Here is a 20,904-nt window from a genome sequence, read left to right as displayed (position 1 = left end):
CTAAACGTTGTGGATTTCCGTTGACACCTCTGCAGACGCCTATCCCTTTGAGGGGGATTGATGCTACCCCTCTGGCTAAAAATAAACCTCAGTTTTGGACCCAGTTGGTCATGCGGGTTGCCCCAGACCACCAAGAAAATTGCAGATTTTTGGTGTTGCATGGTCTGCATGATGCTGTTGTTCTGGGGTTTCCCTGGTTGCAGATTCATAATCCAGTTTTGGATTGGAAGTCTGTGTCTGTGGTGAGTTGGGGTTGCCGGTGTACCTTTAGTGAGGCTCCGGGTTTTTCCACCTCTCCTCAGTCGCATGAGGTTCCTGACTATTTGGCGGACTTCTATGATGTATTTAGTGAGAATGAGTCTGCGTCCTTGCCTCCTCATAGGAGTTATGACTGTGCAATTGAACTAAACCCGGGGTGTAAATTTCCTAAGGGTCGGCTCTTCAATTTATCTGTACCCGAGCACGAGGCTATGCGGTCCTATATTAAGGAGGCGTTGGAGAAGGGTCATATTAGACCATCCTCTTCACCCTTAGGTGCCGGGTTTTTTTTTGTGGCCAAGAAGGATGGTTCTTTAAGGCCTTGTATTGATTATCGTGCCCTCAATAAAATTACTATTAAATATCAGTATCCGTTACCCCTGATTTCGGATCTATTCTCCAGAGTTAAAGGTGCTTGCTGGTTTACCAAGCTTGACCTCAGGGGGGCGTATAATCTTATCCGCATTAAGCAGGGGGATGAATGGAAGACGGCGTTTAATACTCCGGAGGGACATTTTGAGTACCTGGTGATGCCTTTTGGGCTCACTAATGCCCCTTCTGTCTTCCAGTGCTTCATGAACGATATTTTCCGAGACTTTGTCGATAAATTTTTGATTATCTATCTGGATGATATTTTGATCTTCTCCAAGGATTGGGATTCTCATGTGGAACATATTCGGACTGTGTTCCGGATCTTGAGAGAGAATTCTCTGTATGTCAAAGGATCAAAATGCCTTTTTGGAGTACAGAGAATTTCTTTTTTGGGATTTATTTTGTCTCCGTCAACTATTGAAATGGACCCGGCCAAGGTACAGGCCATTTATGATTGGGTTCAGCCCACTTCTTTGAAGGCCCTCCAGAAGTTTTTGGGTTTTGCTAATTTTTATCGGAAATTTATAGCAAAATTTTCTAGTATTGCCAAACCATTGACTGACCTGACCAGGAAGGGTGCGGATGTGTTGAATTGGTCTCCGGAGGCGGTTGCTTCCTTTCAGGAGCTGAAGCGTAGATTTACCTCCGCCCCGGTTCTGCGGCAACCTGATGTCTCACTCTCGTTCCAGGTAGAGGTGGATGCTTCTGAGATTGGTGCAGGAGCGGTGTTGTCCCAAAAGGATCTGGTAACATCTAAAATGAATCCCTGTGCTTTCTTTTCCCGTAAGTTCTCTTCATCTGAATGTAACTATGATGTGGGGAATCGGGAACTGTTGGCTATGAAATGGGCATTTGAGGAGTGGAGACATTGGTTGGAGGGAGCCAAACATCAAGTTGTGGTCCTCACTGACCACAAAAATTTGATTTACCTAGAGTCGGCTAAACGCTTGAACCCTAGACAGGCTAGGTGGGCCTTGTTTTTTACACGTTTTGATTTTGTGGTCTCTTTCCTTCCTGGAACTAAGAATGTCAAGGCTGACGCCCTCTCTAGGAGTTTCTTTGCTGATTCTCCTGTGGTGACCAAGCCTGCCACCATCTTAGGCGAAGGGGTAGTTCTTTCTGCCATCTCGCCCGATTTGTGACTTGCTCTGCAAGAGTTCCAGGAGGACAAACCTGAGCGTTGCCCCAGTGGAAAGTTGTATATTCCTGACCAGTGGAAGAAGAGAGTGATGTTCATTGCTCTGCATTGGCTGGTCATCCAGGTATTTTTGGTACTAGAGATCTGGTGAGTCGCTCTTTTTGGTGGCCCACCTTGTCTCATGATGTCAGGAATTTTGTGCAGTCCTGTGGGACTTGCTCCCGGTCTAAATCTTGTTCTCGCTCTAGTGGGTTGTTGATGCCTTTGCCAGTCCCCAGGAGGCCATGGACCCATATTTCAATGGATTTCATCTCTGATATGCCGGTCTCTCAAAGAATGACTGTTATTTGGGTGATTTGTGATAGGTTCTCTAAGATGGTTCATCTTGTACCACTCCCTAAGTTGCCATCTTCCTCTGAGTTGGTGCCTCTGTTTTTGCAACAGGTGGTTCGCTTGCACGGGATTCCTGAGAACATTGTATCTGACAGAGGAGTTCAATTTGTGTCTAAATTTTGGAGGACGTTCTGTTCCAAGTTGGGAATTCAGTTGTCCTTCTCCTCTGCTTTTCACCCTCAGACCAATGGGCAGACAGAGAGAACAAACCAGACCTTGGAGTCGTATTTGAGATGTTTTATTTCCGCTGATCAGGATGATTGGGTTTCATTTTTGCCCTTGGCCGAATTTGCTTTAAATAATAGAGCTAGTTCTGCCACTTCGATGTCACCTTTTTTTTGTAACTTTGGTTTTCACCCTCGATTTTCTTCAGGGCAGGTGGAGCCTTCTGCCTGCCCAGGTGTTGACACTGTGGTGGAGAGAATGCACCAGATCTGGGACCAAGTGGTGGATAAGTTATCTCTCTTCCAGGAAAAGGCCCAGCGGTTTTCCAATCGACATATGACCATTGGTCCCCAGTTTAAGATTGGTGATATGGTGTGGTTATCATCAAAAAATATTGCTATGAAGGTGGCTTCTCCTAAGTTTAAGCCTAGATTTATTGGACCTTACAAGATTTTGGAGATTATTAATCTGGTCTCTTTTCGTTTGGCTCTTCCTGTCACATTTAAGATCCATAATGTGTTCCATAAGTCCTTGTTGAAGAGGTTTGTTGAGCCAGTTGTGCCTGAGGTGGCACCTCCGGACCCTGTATTGGTTGAAGGTAACTTGGAATATGAGGTAGAGAAAATTCTGGATTCCCGTCTGGCTAGACGGAGACTCCAGTATTTGGTTAAGTGGAAGGGTTATGGTCAGGAGGATAATTCCTGGGTCTCTGCCTCTGATATTCATGCCAAAAGATTGGTGCGTGCCTTTCATCGGGCTCACCCTGATCGCCCTGGTAGCGTTGTTGAGGGTTCGGTGACCCCTCCTCAAGGGGGGGTACTGTTGTGAGTTCATTTTCCCCTCCGTCACTGAGGCCTGGTGAACTCCCTATTCTAGTGAAGGAAGGTAGTGAGCCTGATTATCAGGCACCTGGGACTAATGAAGACGATTGGCTGAGTGGAGTCACTGACTGGATTTAAGGCAGCCTACGCCCTTTCTGCCCTGCGGGTGATTTCTCTGTGGACTCTTGGACACCAGTCTGATTCCTGCTCTCCTAAAGCTAAGTTTTCTGTTTTGCCTTTTTACATCTAAGATTTGTTTTTCTTGCTTTTTGGATTCTGCCACTCCCTGCTGGGGTGTGCAGTGTTCCTAGAGCGCTGTCTTCTGAAAGTACCTGAGTGCTGATTTAGTTTTTGAAGCTTAGTTGCTTCAGGGCCATTTTTATATCAGCTTGTTGGCTTTTGTCTCTGTTAGGGTTTTGGCAGATTGCAGACAGCAGCCTTCCTATCCGTTCCTATCTAGGTAGTTTTTGGGCCCCATCTTTGCTCAGCCTGTCTTTCTGTCTGTGTAAGTGTTTTCATCTTGCTTCACCGTCATTATATGTGGGGGGCTGCCTATTGCTTTGGGGTCTGCTCTGGGGCAGTTAGATTTCCCCTTTCCTTCTTTAGGCCTATGTATCTCTCCGGCTGTGATCGAGGGGTCTAGGTCATCGTAGGAACCCCCCACGGCTACTGCTAGTTGTGTTGATAGGTTCAGGGGTCTGCAATCTGATAGTTGCCAACTTCTCTGGTTTTCAGGACTAGCTTGCATTTCTGTTTTTGCCTCCTACGGTGACTCAATCATAACAGCTGATTCTATGAACTGTACGTTACTGCTGTGGGTTTATGATGCTGAATAAACCGCATGGACTATAATTGTTTTATGGAAAACCCTTGCCGGATCTGGTTTTGTGGCGGCTAAGCGAGAATCCCTTACTTGAATAACAACACTACCTCACAATTGGTGGAGATTGCAAAGGGCAATGTTGTAGCCTTGTTGCTAGGGGCAACAGAAGAGGACTGCAAAACTTGGTTGCTAAGGGCAACGGTTCCAAAGCACATGGTGCAGTGCTGGCAACGCTGAGCCAGGAGGGCGGATGGTCGTGAAAGCCGTGTAATATGTTGACCAGCCACGTGTGTGAGCAGAGCCTGTGACGGCCTGCATTTGAGGAAGTCACTACCTGGCTGTGGTTCTGGAACCGTGGGGCGGCCTAGTGAGTAAGGCACTGTCCGGATCGGTGAGCCCAGTGCAGCCGCTTCCCCAGGAGAAAGAGACTGGTGATTGCTAGGGTGCCTCTGCGGAGAAGAGGTACCCGAGGACCTGTGTGGCCGACACAGGTAATGGACAGGTGTTCGTGTGGTACTGACCTGGGTCAGTGAGTAAGACTGTGTACCTTAAGGGTTCAGGGTGGAATGGTCCTGGAGGGTCAGTGTTGGGAGATACTAGGAGAAAGAATCAGATCCCGGGAGCACGTGGTATGACCTTGGACCTGGTGAGGCGCGAGTGTTGGGCAGTCTCAGGTGGGGACGGCTGTCCTGAAGAGCACCCGCCGAGCCCCTGGACCTGGTGAGGCTGGTGTGTGGGGAGACCCTGGGAGGAGGGTCGCTACCTGAATCTCACCCGGTGCGCCCTGTGTGTTGGACGGTCTCAGGCGGAGACGGAACGTCCTGAATAGCACACAGACAGGACATGTGAGTTTTGTGTGGTGTGTTTTTTTTTCTCTTGTCTCAACTCAGCTTGCGGTGGCTCAGTGGGAGTCAAGAAAGTGACAAGCGGCTTGCTGTAACTCGGCGGTGTTACGAAGGGGACAAGCGGCTTCCTGTAACTCGGCGGGGTTACGAAGGGGGCAAGCGGCTTCCGGTAACTCGGCGGGGTTACGAAGGTGACAGCAGGAGCTGTGGTGGTGCCAACAAGAACTGGTGTGGTATTGTAAGAGACATAAACTGTGTGGTGTGAACTGTGGTCTGAGAAGACCTGTATAACGGACATGGGGAAATCCCAAAAGGGGGCGATGGCCCAAATTGGGGTGGTAGCCCAAAAGGGGGTGGAGTCCCAAATTGGGGTGGTAACCCAAAAAGGGGTGGAGTCCCAGAGGGGGCGGTGACCCAAACTGGGGTGGTGGTCCAGAAAGGGACCGGTGTGGCAAAAGAGGAACCGCAGTGTTCGTGTATGTTGTTTCCAGAATGTGTTTTATTCTTTCCGGATGATGACTGGCCGCAAGTGTGTACCTTGATGCTGCATCGGGAAGGAATCTCAGGACGGTTGGACTCAAAGAGTCAGGTGACTCTGACAGGAACTCCTCTCACTTTCTGTCTGACCGAGAAAATGGTAAACATGAGGTCACTGTGAACTATGCTGTAGACAGAGTAATGTTTGAGGGGTTCGGAGGTAGTGAGTGCCAAAGTGGCAGTATACCACCAGACTTAGTGTATGCCTTGGAGTGGGGCCGGGACTTTGTCAGGTTTGATGACATATGCCAGGAGGATGGAGACGGTCCTACTGTTGGGCTAACTGATATTAAGACGGTGACGGCTCCTGATGGGGAGAGGTCAGAGGTAGAAGTGACCGGGAAAAGGGGTACGTCTGCCCAACAGACAGACCTGGCGTCTCGTGACAGGACTGACGTTGACCGGGTTGATAAGACGGCTGAAGTATTCACACGGTTAATGGGAAACTGGAGGGATTGCTCGGCAGGTCGGGGTGACTCAGACTCTGGGGGTGACTGTGGCTCTGAGAGGGAAAGGGAGCACAGACTAGAGGAGCTAGAGAAAGAAGTCTCTGAGCTCAAAGGTCACATGGTAATGTGGCCAGGACTGAATAAGGCCCTCAGAGAAGAGGTGGAAGAACATGTCCAACGAGAAAGAGTCCTGAGACAAACGGCCGAGCACAGGGTCGAGGAGCTCGAGAAAGAAGTCTTGGAGCTCAGAGATCACCTGTCCACCTGGCAAAGTGTGAACAAGACCCTTAGGGAAGAGATGGAGGAACTCAAAAAAACTGTAAGAGATCTTCGGCGGGAGAGGAAACTGGACGAAGACTTACAGCGGTTGGGCCCGAGTGACAACAAGACGGAACTGCCAGTACCAATCGTGGCAAAGGGTCATGAAGAGATAAAATCTTGTGAAGTTGGTGAGCAAAGAGGTGAAGAAGACGGTCATCAGGTCGGCTCATCTGTAGTGAGGGAAGCGTCCGTGGTAAAGCCAGAGCCTTCGGTCCAGGAAGCGAGCAAGACCACGACCTTCAAGTCTGTGATTGATGTACCAGAAGACATGCACGAAGCCTGCACTGAGGAAGGTGTGCATGAGGCTTTTAAGGAGGCAGTCAAGGCGTGTAAGGTGCACTGGGCACCTGAGACTTGGCAGTTGGTGATAATATCGGCCAGAGAAGATACAGCAAACCGGGTAGCTGTCCTGAAAGAGATGCATTTGCAATGTCTGCACGCCAAACAGTTGGTCAGGCGGAGTAATATGAAAGCTGTTCGATGCCTAGAGTTAGCAAGAGAGGCTATGGATCGGCTGGGTTTGCGGAAATATGTAGTTCCGGTTCCCAAAGGTCTGATTGGGAGAATCACTGGAAGATTCGGGAAGGTAATGCAAGACCTTGTGAATATCTCTGGTGTGGTGAGGGTGAGGATCCTGCCTGATGATGAAGACCAGATATCCAGTGAAGAGGGTAGGATTCCCATCATGGTGGTTGGCTCCATGGAAAGCCTGAGAAACTTTCGCATGCTATTGGAGTATTGAGTGGGGTACCTGCAAGAGATTGAACAGTTGAGGCTGGACCGTCGACGAATCAATAAAGAGGTACGGAACACTAGGTGGCGGCCGCCTTCAACCCAAGATGTAAGGACCCGAACGGTTCCTCCAAGAAGTGACATGGCAGATGGCCGAAGAATGTCAGCAAGTGGTAGTTTGACTGGCAGGATGACGTTGAGAGACGGTAGTTCCTGTGAGACTCTGAATGAGTCAGACTCAGGCCAGACAGTAGGCTTAACTAAGACTTATGACTGTACTGACCGGGGGAGCTGGTCGGGGAACAGAACAAACAGGGAGAGGAATGTGGTGACCAAACAGTGTCTGATGACGCAGACAGGCTGTGACTGGAGGGCCAAAGATCAGGGCCGATATTCTGACCGTTGGGGGCGGGGGAGGCCTAACGTAGGAATGAGGCCGTATGACAGATGGAGACTGTTCTCTCGACCTGTGGGGAAAGGTGTAGTGAGTGCCCGGTCTCGAGATCCTGGGGTTATGCTGTGTGTTCAACCCCACAGGTATGAACAGAGGGGGGAGGTATGTGGTGTAGTGACCACTGTGTCCGCTAGGGGGCGCTGTGTGGATGTCCTAGGAGAGAGGATGAATGGCAGAGTACTGAATGACCGTTGTGTACCTCAAGGTGGGTGGCCTTGAGATGGAGACTTATATGTGTGTTGATCAGCAGTGATACTGCTGAGGTGCTGTTTCAATGTGTCCGGGAGAAGTCTCCAGGTAGCTGGGGAGACGGGCGGTACTTGTTACCTTCAAATCCACCCAGGTATGCTGTTTGTCAAATAGTCAGATATGGATTTTGCATTCTTTTAAGATATTACGTCCGTTTTTTCTGTTCATGCCAATACTTGACATGGCTATGATGGATCCAGAAGTGCCCACAACCTAAACCTTGTTGATTGGCTGTGCTGCAGTCTTTCAACAAATTTAATTCAGCACCGAACTTGAACAGAAAACTGGACATACAGTAAATAGTCCATGTTCGGGTTCGTTTATCCCTAAACAAAAGCCAACAGTGGTGGGTACCCACCAAAGATACGTCAATATCTCAATAACTTGTCATGTGGCCTTGAGCATCAATTACAGCTTGACTATGACGTCTCATGCTGTTCTCAAGTCAAGCATCTCATTCCACTCTTCTTGAGGGTCAACCCTCAAATCATTGAGGTTCTGGGGTACAGGGTTACGAACCTCAGCTGATCCCAAAACCCACTCCATTTGAGGTACCCCAGTCTCTAGCAGCCACTCCTCAATGATGGGACCTAGAGCTGGGGAATTGTCGTTAGTGATGAGTGAGTATGCTCGTTGCTCGGGTGTTCTCCAAGTATTTGGGAGTGCTCGGAGATTTAGTTTCTGTCGCCCGCAGCTGCATGATTTGCAGCCACTTGACAGCCTGAATACATGTGCGGATTGCCTGTTTGTAAGGGAATTCCCACATGTATTCAGGCTGTCAAGTAGCCACAAATCATGCAGCAACGGCAACAGAAACTAAATCTCCGAGCACTTCCAAATACTCGGAGATCACCCGAGCAACAAGCATACTCGCTCATCACTAATTGTCAACCATGAAAATGAAATAAGGCCTGTGGTATTAATGCAGAGGAACAATAAGTGGATTAATGATGTTATTCAAGGAGTAGGGGCTTTTCACTGTGTTAGACAATTCGTATTGACTAGATACACCTGCCCACACTAACACCACCACCAAGAGATCATCTGGCGACAACAGTGTTTGATGCATAGCGCTCTCCTTGATGTCTCCAACATTTTTAACGGCCATTATTTGGTGGTCATCACAGCACTGAGGCCCACTGGTCCCTCGCCCAGAGTAGATGCTCCCCAGCCCATGCGATGTGGTCAAGTACCCTTTGCAGGTCGTCTAGCATGCAGACCACGCTGATGTTAATGATTTTGAATGGTTTGACATGACACATGGGTGCCTATCATCTCCCTTAAATGTGCCTGGAGTTGTGTGGCATCATTCAGATTCAAAGGTCATTGTTCACAATGAAGCGGTCATCAGTATGGGATATGGCCAGAGGACGTCCACTTCTATGCCTTTCTGTGACTCTTCCAGTCTTTGTATCTCTGCTGCAATCTGCTGATGACGCACTGTGACACTCGAATTTCAGAGGCCATTTCGGTCTGAGAACATCCTGCTTGAAGACTCACGATGGCGAGTTACTGTTTGAGGAAATGTTAGGTGTCGTCTTGGTTAGACATGGTTAAACAATATTCGATTCCGATAGTATTCGGAATCGAATCCGAACACATTCGCTCATCTCTAGTCTTGGTCTCATTGTGTCAAAATGTGAACAGTATGATGAGGAATGTTTGAATACCAATTCTAAATTGAACCTGAAATGTATTGGGAGATTAATGAAACAAACAATTCTACACATCTTTTACTATAGCAGTTGTACAACATACACAGTCTGAAGTATGTGTTTAATGCTTTAGGGTTTTCTCTTCCTATCTGTATTTCCAAGCAGTGAGCTCTGATATCCCCTTCACTATCCAGGACTATCTCAAAATGGGTACAGCATTCCCTGCCTCAGCTTTTATAAAGGCTCTGATATTCTCCCCTGATTTGCTGCACGACACTATTTTACGTGATAGCTGCAAGACAGACGCAAGAATGCAGAATGACCTTCCCCCTGAGATATTGCGTCCGTCTACATTTGCCTCATTGCAGTGAATGGACACGTTAGAGGCACATTTGTATACCTTTATTGTGAATAAAAACAAACCCCAGACAAAGTGTTCAGCGCAGAGCACTTCAGAATATGAATGTAGCTATAGGTCTCAATCAGATGTCAGGTTTTTGGGGGTCACTCAAACTTTGTGCTGGATCCATGTTTAGTCTGTTATCAGTTTTTGCAATTTGTGTGTCATTAATTTTTTTTCTTGCATGGGAAAAAAAAAAAATCGAATGATTCTTCAAACATTCTAATATCAAGTGCTCAGTGATGAATGGACAACATTCAGCTGACACCAAGATCTCTGATGAAGATAAAGAAGGAATATTGGGGTCTTTCTGGGTTGAGGTCCATTTTTAGAATGGAAAACAAAGTTGTGCAGGATGTGCTTATTTTATAGTTATACTGTATAAACTGACATGGTTAAAAACAAATCAACCATTTTTAGTCACAGCATTTATGGAACACCATAAATAATTTGTGGGCTGTATTGTACCGGTTGTTACGATTTTATGTCTTTATTTTGGCTTATTTTATAATGTACTGGCATATAGAGATATCTGTATAGACCGGAATTTTAAACCATATAAATAAGAGTGCTATTCAGGTTTTTAGTAAATTCCTGTGGCTGGCTGGTAATATTTTTGACTTACAGATCAGGGGTCACCAACACTAACATGATTCAAAAGTGTATTTAGAGAAATCCATTGTGCACAGTGAGCTGTGAGGGACGATTTATCAAAGTGTCTATGCCACTGTAATGGAATAACTTACACCAGTTAGAAATATTGCTCCGGTCCGTCAGTAACTTGAGTACCATTTCTGTCAAGGCGAGTGACATACAGGGGATATGCCAAATTCACCAAGTGTCACCTAATGAATTCAATATATCTTATCCCACTGCACCCCCCAAAAAATTGAACATCTAAGTATAGTTATTCTTCAACCAGTGACTGATTAGGACCTGTGACTTCTCTGCATTTAGTGGTCACTACTCACCTGTTCGGTTATCTGTAGGAATCTCCTCCTTACACCGCTCTTCACCCCTCATATATGTCTCTGTGGTATTAATATGGGGCAGATCTTCACCCTGCAACAAAGATTGTAAGTCAGACAGATGAAGAAGTTTGGTGAAATGATTTTGAAAAACATTGATAAAACAAAATTCAACTTGTTCGTTCCTTTTTCAAACCAGCAATCCTGATAACCAGAAAATCGTGAGAAGATCCAGACAACATCTAATATCTATGATCAGCTTTATCCTGTCATCTCCACCAAGTATAAAATAAAATGAATGGCCACATTATTATACACCCATATAGTAGCACACTGGGCGTACATCAGCCTTCACAATGGCAGCGTGAATTTCCACTATGTGTTGAGATGGTTCCCCAGGAATACTGGCCCATGCCAACAGAATGGGTTCTTGTAGTTGCCACAAATTAGATGAAGGTGCTGAGATGCTCTGAACAACCAATTCTACCTCGTCCCAGAGATGCTTTATAGGCTTAAGATCTGAGGACTGTGAAAGCGGAAAACAAGTGAAACTCACAATCACATTCCTAGTGGAAAAAGCTGGCACTACTAAATTGAATAGCTGTATGACAAAGATTTATTTGTGGTGCTACAGGATATACTGTATACTGTCATTATAGGACACTGATGAAAAGTACTGTGATTATATTGTTAACACTATCGTTTATTTTAATCACTGTTATGTAAAAGTTATAGGACAGTAAGAGAGTTACAGAGGGTCAGCCCTGCAGCTGGGAGCAGGGGACAGTTACAGAAGTCAACCCTACAGCTGGGCAGTGGAGAGTGAGAGAGTCAGCCCTGCAGCTGGGCAGGGGAGAGTTACTGGGTCAACCCCGCATTTGGGCAACGGAGAGTTACAGAGGGTCAGCCCTGCAGCTGGGCAGTGGAGAGTTACAGAGGGTCAGCCCTGCATATGGGCAAGGGAGAGTTACAGAGGGTCAGCCCTGCATATGGGCAAGGGAGAGTTACAGAGGGTCAGCCCTGCAGTTGGGCAGGGGGAGAGTTACAGAGGGTCAGTCCTGCAGCTGGGCAGGGGAGAGTTACAGAGGGTCAGCCCTGCAGCTGGGCAGGGGAGAGTTACAGAGGGTCAGCCCTGCAGCTGGGCAGGGGAGAGTTACAGAGGGTCAGTCCTGCAGCTGGGCAGTGGAGAGTTACAGAGGGTCAGCCCTGCAGCTGGGCAGGGGAGAGTTACAGAGGGTCAGCCCTGCAGCTGGGCAGGGGAGAGTTACAGAGGGTCAGCCCTGCAGCTGGGCAGGGGAGAGTTACAGAGGGTCAGCCCTGCAGCTGGGCAGGGGGAGAGTTACAGAGGGTCAGTCCTGCAGCTGGGCAGTGGAGAGTTACAGAGGGTCAGCCCTGCAGCTGGGCAGGGGAGAGTTACAGAGGGTCAGTCCTGCAGCTGGGCAGTGGAGAGTTACAGAGGGTCAGCCCTGCAGCTGGGCAGGGGAGAGTTACAGAGGGTCAGCCCTGCAGCTGGGCAGGGGAGAGTTACAGAGGGTCAGTCCTGCAGCTGGGCAGTGGAGAGTTACAGAGGGTCAGCCCTGCAGCTGGGCAGGGGAGAGTTACAGAGGGTCAGCCCTGCAGCTGGGCAGGGGGGAGTTACAGAGGGTCAGCCCTGCAGCTGGGCAGTGGAGATTTACAGAGGGTCAGCCCTGCATATGGGCAAGGGAGAGTTACAGGGTCAACCCCACGTTTGGGAAGGGGAGAGTTACAGAGGGTCAGCCCTGCATATGGGCAAGGGAAAGTTACAGGGTCAACCCCACATTTGGGAAGGGGAGTGTTACAGAGGTCAGCTCTGCAGCTGGACAGGGAAGAGTTAAAAAGGGTCAGCCCCACATTTGGGCAGGGGAGAGTTACAGAAGGTCAGCCCTGCAGCTGGACAGTGGAGAGTTACAGAGGGTCAGTCCTGCATATGGGCAAGGGAGAGCTACAGAGGGTCAGCCCTGCAGCTGGACAGAGGAGAGTTACAAAGGGTCAGCCCTGCAGCTGGGTAGTGGAGAGTTACAGAGGGTCAGCCCTGCATATGGGCAAGGGAGAGTTACTGAGGGTCAGCCCCGCATATGGGCAAGGGAGAGTTACTGAGGGTCAGCCCCGCGCATATGGGCAAGGGAGAGTTACAGAGGGTCAGCCCCACATTTGGGCAAGGGATAGTTACAGAGGGTCAGCCCTGCAGCTGGGCAGGGAAGAAGTACAGAAGGTCAGTCCTGCAGTTGGGCCAGGAAGAGTTACAGACGGTCAGTCCTACAGCTGGCCAGGGGAAAGTTACAGACGGTCAGTCCTGCAGCAGGGATACCTAGAGCAGTTTACAAAAGAGGAGTTGCCCAAAATTTGATTTCAGAGGTGTAAGAAGCTTGTTGTTCGTGACATAAAGTGATTGCAGTTATTTATTCAAAAGGTTGTACATTCAAAAATTAAGCTGAGGGTGCCAACAATTTTGTCCTGAAGATTTATATTGCTCAATGACATCAATTTTGCTCTTTTGCCAAATGACGTTTCTCCTTTCTGTTTCTGTTGGTCATCACTGTTCTGCCTCTATAACTCACGCAGTATTCAGCTGCAGTGTGTATAACTGCACCACATGTTCTCAGAACTATTGTTCACATTTTCCTTGATATGTTGTTTCCATCCATGGGATCCAATATCACTGGATAATTTTCAATGACAAAACGTTTTGGTCGTTAAACACTAAATGGTTCAATAAGATTCAAAACATATAGTATATGCGTGTCCGGCTCTTTTTGCTTCAAGCATAAGCTTGTGCCTAGGGAGAGAGAGCCTATTGCAGTCCGCAAAGTTGAGACTCCTGTCGCTGTGGAGACCATACGACCAAAACGTTTTGTACACTTTCTTCATGTTATAAATAAATTCACCTGATTTGATTGTTGGATTCTAGGACTTTCTATATGTAACGGGTTGGGACCTTGTCTGTGCACCTACAAGCAGTGTAAGGAGGCTAATGGCCGTGTAATCGATGGGAGGTATATGTCACAGAGATGGATGCTGCCTGCAATGCAGCCTTGAGTATTTTGATTTAGTGCACGTGAGCACTAAGATGTCGTTTAGTGCACCTGGGTCAGGGTTGCAGGTAGCTATGAGATGGGCGGGTCTGGCTACCCACATACCTCACATGTGGGTGTGGTTACAGCCTACATAATGGAGGTTGTTGTATGGTACATGGTCTGTGTGCAGAGAGAGAGAAGGCATCCTGTGTGTGTGGCGCTAGACTGAGCCTGCATTCTGGACATTGCACAGTCACAGGCCTGAGGGAGCAGAGCTCCGTTATGGACATTGAGGTTTTGTTGGTCTGATGTAAAGACTGTTTACCTTTTGTTGGTGTTTTGGTGGTTTATGAAGCAAATAAACCCACATGGACTTTCAAGAGAACATGCCTGCCATTTTTCTCTCTACAGCATGTGTCTAATTGGTGTCAGATGCGAGTGTGATAGTGTCTCTAATAAATTGTCCATTCAGTGTACAAAACTGGGGGATAAACCAAGACTGAATTCAAGACCTTCAGTCTTCTACACATCATAGAGGAGATTTCATGACACCTTCTCTCCATCTACCTGATAATCCAGAGGAACATTGGGATCTTCTTGTTTACAGTCCCGTGGAAGAAGAGGATGGGGACATCTCTCTGGTGTTGCCTTCTTACTGGATAGAACTGGAGGAAACACATACAGGGACTGATTTCATTCTTTACATACAGATAATTATAGGCAGTGAGTATTTAGTCCTATTACCTGGTGATGTGAGGGGCTGGGGAACCTCCATAATGATGTCCTTGTACAGATCTTTGTGTCCTTCTATATACTCCCACTCCTCCATGGAGAAATAGACAGTGACATCCTGACACCTTACAGGAACCTGACACACAAAGATACCATCATCCCCTTGATCCCTTAATAGAGCTACTGTATAGTGTCTCAGCATTCCCAGCAGGGTCACCTCTCCAGTCAGCAGCTCAATCATCTTGTAGGTGAGTTCTAGGATCTTCTGGTCATTGATGTCCTCATGTGTCAGGGGGTGAGGTGGAGGCCCCGTGATTGGGCTCAGGGGTCTTCCCCATCCCTCAGACACTGGGGCCTGACAGCGCTCACTAGAGGTCTTCTTCACTACTGTGTAATCCTGGTTATGGAGAGACACATTAATAAATCTCACTACAGACATTTCCAGAGTCCTCACCTCTCCAGTTCTCTCCATCTGTTATTCCCATAGATAAGAATGATGTAATGTGACGTCATCAGGATCTCTCACCTCTCCAGTAAGCCGGAAGAGGATCTCTAGGGTGAGCTGTAATATCCTCTTCACCGCCATCTTGTCCCTGTCCCTATCCATCCTTGTAGGGTCACTCAGGAGAATTCTCTTATACAGAAGATCTCCACTGAGAGGATCCGATATTGTAGAGACCTGAATGGGGAGAAGATGACGATGTAACATCATAAAGATCCCATGTAAGAAATCTCCGGAGCTGTTAGCGGCTTCACATGATCATTACATCCAGTCATGGCCCCGTCCTGCTCTCAGTATAACACACAGTCCCATTATAGTCACACACAGAGATTTATCACAGAATATCTCCAATCCAGCACCAAAAATACAGAACAAATCTAAGAAGAAAAATGTAAAATATCTGAATCTTTATGAAATATTTCATAAAATTAAGACAAAATTATAAAGAGCCGGGAACATCCACAGAGATCGGGACGGCAGGACCAGGGACGTCAGTAACAGATAAAGATAGAAAATTAACATCTCCTGATAGGGACAACATGGAGCGGAAGACAGCCATAATGGAGACTGTACAGTAACAAAGCAGCAAGCGACGTCAGGTGAGAAGTGACCCAATGTAATCCAATACAGAGATCCTGATATAGCGACACAGACGGGAACATGTTCTATCTCCTGGAATGTGACCAAAGCACTGCGGGGGTTAATGTCCCCAGCGCTCAGTAATGGGGAATCTCCACATAGCTCCACCTGCAGAACAGCATACTAAATACATAGCTGTCAGTCACAGCTATGTATTTAGTGGATGATAGGATCTGGTGACATTCTGCACTAGGATTTAGCTTTTTCATGTGGAGCCGGCTGTACCCTAATGTGCAGAGTCCCGGTGCCCCCCCAGGACTGAGTCCTGTCCCCTCTATCACACATTCCCTGCTCCCCCATTACCACTCACCAGTGCAGACTTCTCCTCCAGCTCTTACATGTGGAGCCGGCTGTACCCTAATGTGCAGAGTCCCGGTGCCCCCCAGGACTGAGTCCTGAACCCCTCTATCTCACAGTCCCTGCTCCCCCATTACCGCTCACCAGTGCAGACTTCTCCTCCAGCTCTTACATGTGGAGCCGGCTGTACCCTAATGTGCAGAGTCCCGGTGCCCCCCAGGACTGAGTCCTGAACCCCTCTATCTCACAGTCCCTGCTCCCCCATTACCGCTCACCAGTGCAGACTTCTCCTCCAGCTCTTACATGTGGAGCCGGCTGTACCCTAATGTGCAGAGTCCCGGTGCTCCCCCAGGACTGAGTCCTGTCCACTCTATCACACAGTCCCTGCTCCCCCATTACCGCTCACCAGTGCAGACTTCTCCTCCAGCTCTTACATGTGGAGCCGGCTGTACCCTAATGTGCAGAGTCCCGGTGCTCCCCCAGGACTGAGTCCTGTCCCCTCTATCACACAGTCCCTGCTCCCCCATTACCACTCACCAGTGCAGACTTCTCCTCCAGCTCTTACATGTGGAGCCGGCTGTACCGTAATGTGCAGAGTCCCGGTGCCCCCCAGGACTGAGTCCTGTCCCCTCTATCACACAGTCCCTGCTCCCCCATTACCGCTCACCAGTGCAGACTTCTCCTCCAGCTCTTACATGTGGAGCCGGCTGTACCCTAATGTGCAGAGTCCCGGTGCTCCCCCAGGACTGAGTCCTGTCCCCTCTATCACACAGTCCCTGCTCCCCCATTACCACTCACCAGTGCAGACTTCTCCTCCAGCTCTTACATGTGGAGCCGGCTGTACCCTAATGTGCAGAGTCCCGGTGCCCCCCAGGACTGAGTCCTGTCCCCTCTATCACACAGTCCCTGCTCCCCCATTACAACTCACCAGTGCAGACTTCTCCTCCAGCTCTTACATGTGGAGCCGGCTGTACCCTAATGTGCAGAGTCCCGGTGCCCCCCAGGACTGAGTCCTGTCCCCTCTATCACACAGTCCCTGCTCCCCCATTACCGCTCACCAGTGCAGACTTCTCCTCCAGCTCTTACATGTGGAGCCGGCTGTCCCCTAATGTGCAGAGTCCCGGTGCTCCCCCAGGACTGAGTCCTGTCCACTCTATCACACAGTCCCTGCTCCCCCATTACCGCTCACCAGTGCAGACTTCTCCTCCAGCTCTTACATGTGGAGCCGGCTGTACCCTAATGTGCAGAGTCCCGGTGCTCCCCCAGGACTGAGTCCTGTCCACTCTATCACACAGTCCCTGCTCCCCCATTACCGCTCACCAGTGCAGACTTCTCCTCCAGCTCTTACATGTGGAGCCGGATGTCCCCTAATGTGCAGAGTCCCGGTGCCCCCCAGGACTGAGTCCTGTCCCCTCTATCACACAGTCCCTGCTCCCCCATTACCGCTCACCAGTGCAGACTTCTCCTCCAGCTCTTACATGTGGAGCCGGCTGTACTCTAATGTGCAGAGTCCCGGTGCTCCCCCAGGACTGAGTCCTGTCCCCTCTATCACACAGTCCCTGCTCCCCCATTACCGCTCACCAGTGCAGACTTCTCCTCCAGCTCTTACATGTGGAGCCGGCTGTACCCTAATGTGCAGAGTCCCGGTGCCCCCCAGGACTGAGTCCTGTCCCCTCTATCACACAGTCCCTGCTCCCCCATTACCGCTCACCAGTGCAGACTTCTCCTCCAGCTCTTACATGTGGAGCCGGCTGTACCCTAATGTGCAGAGTCCCGGTGCTCCCCCAGGACTGAGTCCTGTCCACTCTATCACACAGTCCCTGCTCCCCCATTACCACTCACCAGTGCAGACTTCTCCTCCAGCTCTTATATGTGGAGCCGGATGTCCCCTAATGTGCAGAGTCCCGGTGCCCCCCCAGGACTGAGTCCTGTCCCCTCTATCACACAGTCCCTGCTCCCCCATTACCACTCACCAGTGCAGACTTCTCCTCCAGCTCTTACATGTGGAGCCGGCTGTACCCTAATGTGCAGAGTCCCGGTGCCCCCCAGGACTGAGTCCTGTCCCCTCTATCACACAGTCCCTGCTCCCCCATTACCGCTCACCAGTGCAGACTTCTCCTCCAGCTCTTACATGTGGAGCCGGCTGTACCCTAATGTGCAGAGTCCCGGTGCTCCCCCAGGACTGAGTCCTGTCCACTCTATCACACAGTCCCTGCTCCCCCATTACCGCTCACCAGTGCAGACTTCTCCTCCAGCTCTTACATGTGGAGCCGGATGTCCCCTAATGTGCAGAGTCCCGGTGCCCCCCAGGACTGAGTCCTGTCCCCTCTATCACACAGTCCCTGCTCCCCCATTACCGCTCACCAGTGCAGACTTCTCCTCCAGCTCTTACATGTGGAGCCGGCTGTACCCTAATGTGCAGAGTCCCGGTGCCCCCCCCAGGACTGAATCCTGTCCCCTCTATCACACAGTCCCTGCTCCTCCATTACCGCTCACCAGTGCAGACTTCTCCTCCAGCTCTTACATGTGGGGCCGGCTGTACCCTAATGTGCAGAGTCCCGGTGCCCCCCAGGACTGAGTCCTGTCCCCTCTATCACACAGTCCCTGCTCCCCCATTACCGCTCACCAGTGCAGACTTCTCCTCCAGCTCTTACATGTGGAGCCGGCTGTACCCTAATGTGCAGAGTCCCGGTGCCCCCCAGGACTGAGTCCTGTCCCCTCTATCACACAGTCCCTGCTCCTCCATTACCGCTCACCAGTGCAGACTTCTCCTCCAGCTCTTACATGTGGAGCCGGCTGTACCCTAATGTGCAGAGTCCCGGTGCCCCCCAGGACTCAGTCCTGTCCCCTCTATCACACAGTCCCTGCTCCCCCATTACCGCTCACCAGTGCAGACTTCTCCTCCAGTTTTTACATGTGGAGCCGGCTGTACCCTAATGTGCAGAGTCCCGGTGCTCCCCCAGGACTGAGTCCTGTCCCCTCTATCACACAGTCCCTGCTCCCCCATTACCGCTCACCAGTGCAGACTTCTCCTCCAGCTCTTACATGTGGAGCCGGCTGTACCCTAATGTGCAGAGTCCCGGTGGTCCCCCAGGACTGAGTCCTGTCCCCTCTATCACACAGTCCCTGCTCCCCCATTACCGCTCACCAGTGCAGACTTCTCCTCCAGCTCTTACATGTGGAGCCGGCTGTACCCTAATGTGCAGAGTCCCGGTGCCCCCCAGGACTGAGTCCTGTCCCCTCTATCACACAGTCCCTGCTCCCCATTACCAGTGCAGACTTCTCCTCCGGCTCTTACATGTGGAGCCGGCTGTACCCTGATGTGCAGAGTCCACGGTGCCCCCCAGGACTGAGTCCTGTCCCCTCTATCACACAGTCCCTGCTCCCCCATTACTGCTCACCAGTGCAGACTTCTCCTCCAGCTCTTACATGTGGAGCCGGCTGTACCCTAATGTGCAGAGTCCCGGTGCCCCCCAGGACTGAGTCCTGTCCCCTCTATCTCACAGTCCCTGTTCCCCCATTACCGCTCACCAGTGCAGACTTCTCCCCCAGCTCTTACATGTGGAGCCAGCTGTACCCTAATGTGCAGAGTCCCGGTGCTCCCCCAGGACTGAGTCCTGTCCCCTCTATCACACAGTCCCTGCTCCCCATTACCGCTCACCAGTGCAGACTTCTCCCCCAGCTCTTACATGTGGAGCCGGCTGTACCCTAATGTGCAGAGTCCCGGTGCTCCCCCAGGACTGAGTCCTGTCCCCTCTATCACACAGTCCCTGCTCCCCCATTATCACTCACCAGTGCAGACTTCTCCTCCAGCTCTTACATGTGGAGCCGGCTGTCCCCTAATGTGCAGAGTCCCGGTGCCCCCCAGGACTGAGTCCTGTCCCCTCTATCACACAGTCCCTGCTCCCCCATTATCACTCACCAGTGCAGACTTCTCCTCCAGCTCTTACATGTGGAGCCGGCTGTACCCTAATGTGCAGAGTCCCGGTGCTCCCCAGGACTGAGTCCTGTCCCCTCTATCACACAGTCCCTGCTCCCCCATTACCGCTCACCAGTGCAGACTTCTCCAGCTCTTACATGTGGAGACGGCTGTACCCTAATGTGCAGAGTCCCGGTGCTCCCCCAGGACTGAGTCCTGTCCCCTCTATCACACAGACCCTGCTCCCCCATTACCACTCACCAGTGCAGACTTCTCCCCCAGCTCTTACATGTGGAGCCAGCTGTACCCTAATGTGCAGAGTCCCGGTGCTCCCCCAGGACTGAGTCCTGTCCCCTCTATCACACAGACCCTGCTCCCCCATTACCGCTCACCAGTGCAGACTTCTCCAGCTCTTACATGTGGAGACGGCTGTACCCTAATGTGCAGAGTCCCGGTGCTCCCCCAGGACTGAGTCCTGTCCCCTCTATCACACAGTCCCTGCTCCCCCATTACCACTCACCAGTGCAGACTTCTCCCCCAGCTCTTACATGTGGAGCCAGCTGTACCCTAATGTGCAGAGTCCCGGTGCTCCCCCAGGACTGAGTCCTGTCCCCTCTATCACACAGACCCTGCTCCCCCATTACCGCTCACCAGTGCAGACTTCTCCCCCAGCTCTTACATGTGGAGCCGGCTGTACCCTGATGTGCAGAGTCCCGGTGCCCCCCAGGACTGAGTCCTGTCCCCTCTATCACACAGTCCCTGCTCCCCCATTACTGCTCACCAGTGCAGACTTCTCCTCCAGCTCTTACATGTGGAGCCGGCTGTACCCTGATGTGCAGAGTCCCGGTGCCCCCCAGGACTGAGTCCTGTCCCCTCTATCTCACAGTCCCTGTTCCCCCATTACCGCTCACCAGTGCAGACTTCTCCCCCAGCTCTTACATGTGGAGCCAGCTGTACCCTAATGTGCAGAGTCCCGGTGCTCCCCCAGGACTGAGTCCTGTCCCCTCTATCACACAGTCCCTGCTCCCCCATTACCGCTCACCAGTGCAGACTTCTCCCCCAGCTCTTACATGTGGAGCCGGCTGTACCCTGATGTGCAGAGTCCCGGTGCCCCCCAGGACTGAGTCCTGTCCCCTCTATCACACAGTCCCTGCTCCCCCATTACTGCTCACCAGTGCAGACTTCTCCTCCAGCTCTTAC

The 20,904-nt window shown here is 50.5% G+C and overlaps 2 protein-coding genes across 2 annotated transcripts in view; both read right to left on the bottom strand.

Moving 5' to 3' along the window:
* Positions 1-20,904, bottom strand: part of LOC141050953 (gastrula zinc finger protein XlCGF66.1-like) — a 61,095-nt gene that overhangs the window by 13,033 nt on the left and 27,158 nt on the right. Inside the window, exons 2-6 of the mRNA XM_073547678.1 lie at positions 14,874-15,026; positions 14,565-14,744; positions 14,360-14,483; positions 14,183-14,280; positions 10,584-10,674 (exon numbers count right to left, since the gene is read on the bottom strand). Coding sequence (XP_073403779.1) covers positions 10,584-10,674; positions 14,183-14,280; positions 14,360-14,483; positions 14,565-14,744; positions 14,874-14,954 — 574 coding nt within the window. The 5' untranslated portion in view covers positions 14,955-15,026. The remainder of the gene's footprint in view (positions 1-10,583; positions 10,675-14,182; positions 14,281-14,359; positions 14,484-14,564; positions 14,745-14,873; positions 15,027-20,904) is intronic.
* The window catches only part of LOC141050948 (uncharacterized), a 105,193-nt gene that overhangs the window by 75,938 nt on the left and 8,351 nt on the right, over positions 1-20,904 (bottom strand). The gene's annotated exons all lie outside the window — the stretch shown is intronic.

The sequence above is a fragment of the Dendrobates tinctorius genome, unplaced genomic scaffold (assembly GCF_039654945.1).
Source record: "Dendrobates tinctorius isolate UK_male_01 unplaced genomic scaffold, ASM3965494v1 ptg000155l, whole genome shotgun sequence".
NCBI classification, from domain to species: Eukaryota; Metazoa; Chordata; class Amphibia; order Anura; family Dendrobatidae; genus Dendrobates; species Dendrobates tinctorius.
This window is presented reverse-complemented; position numbering and strand designations above follow the sequence as displayed.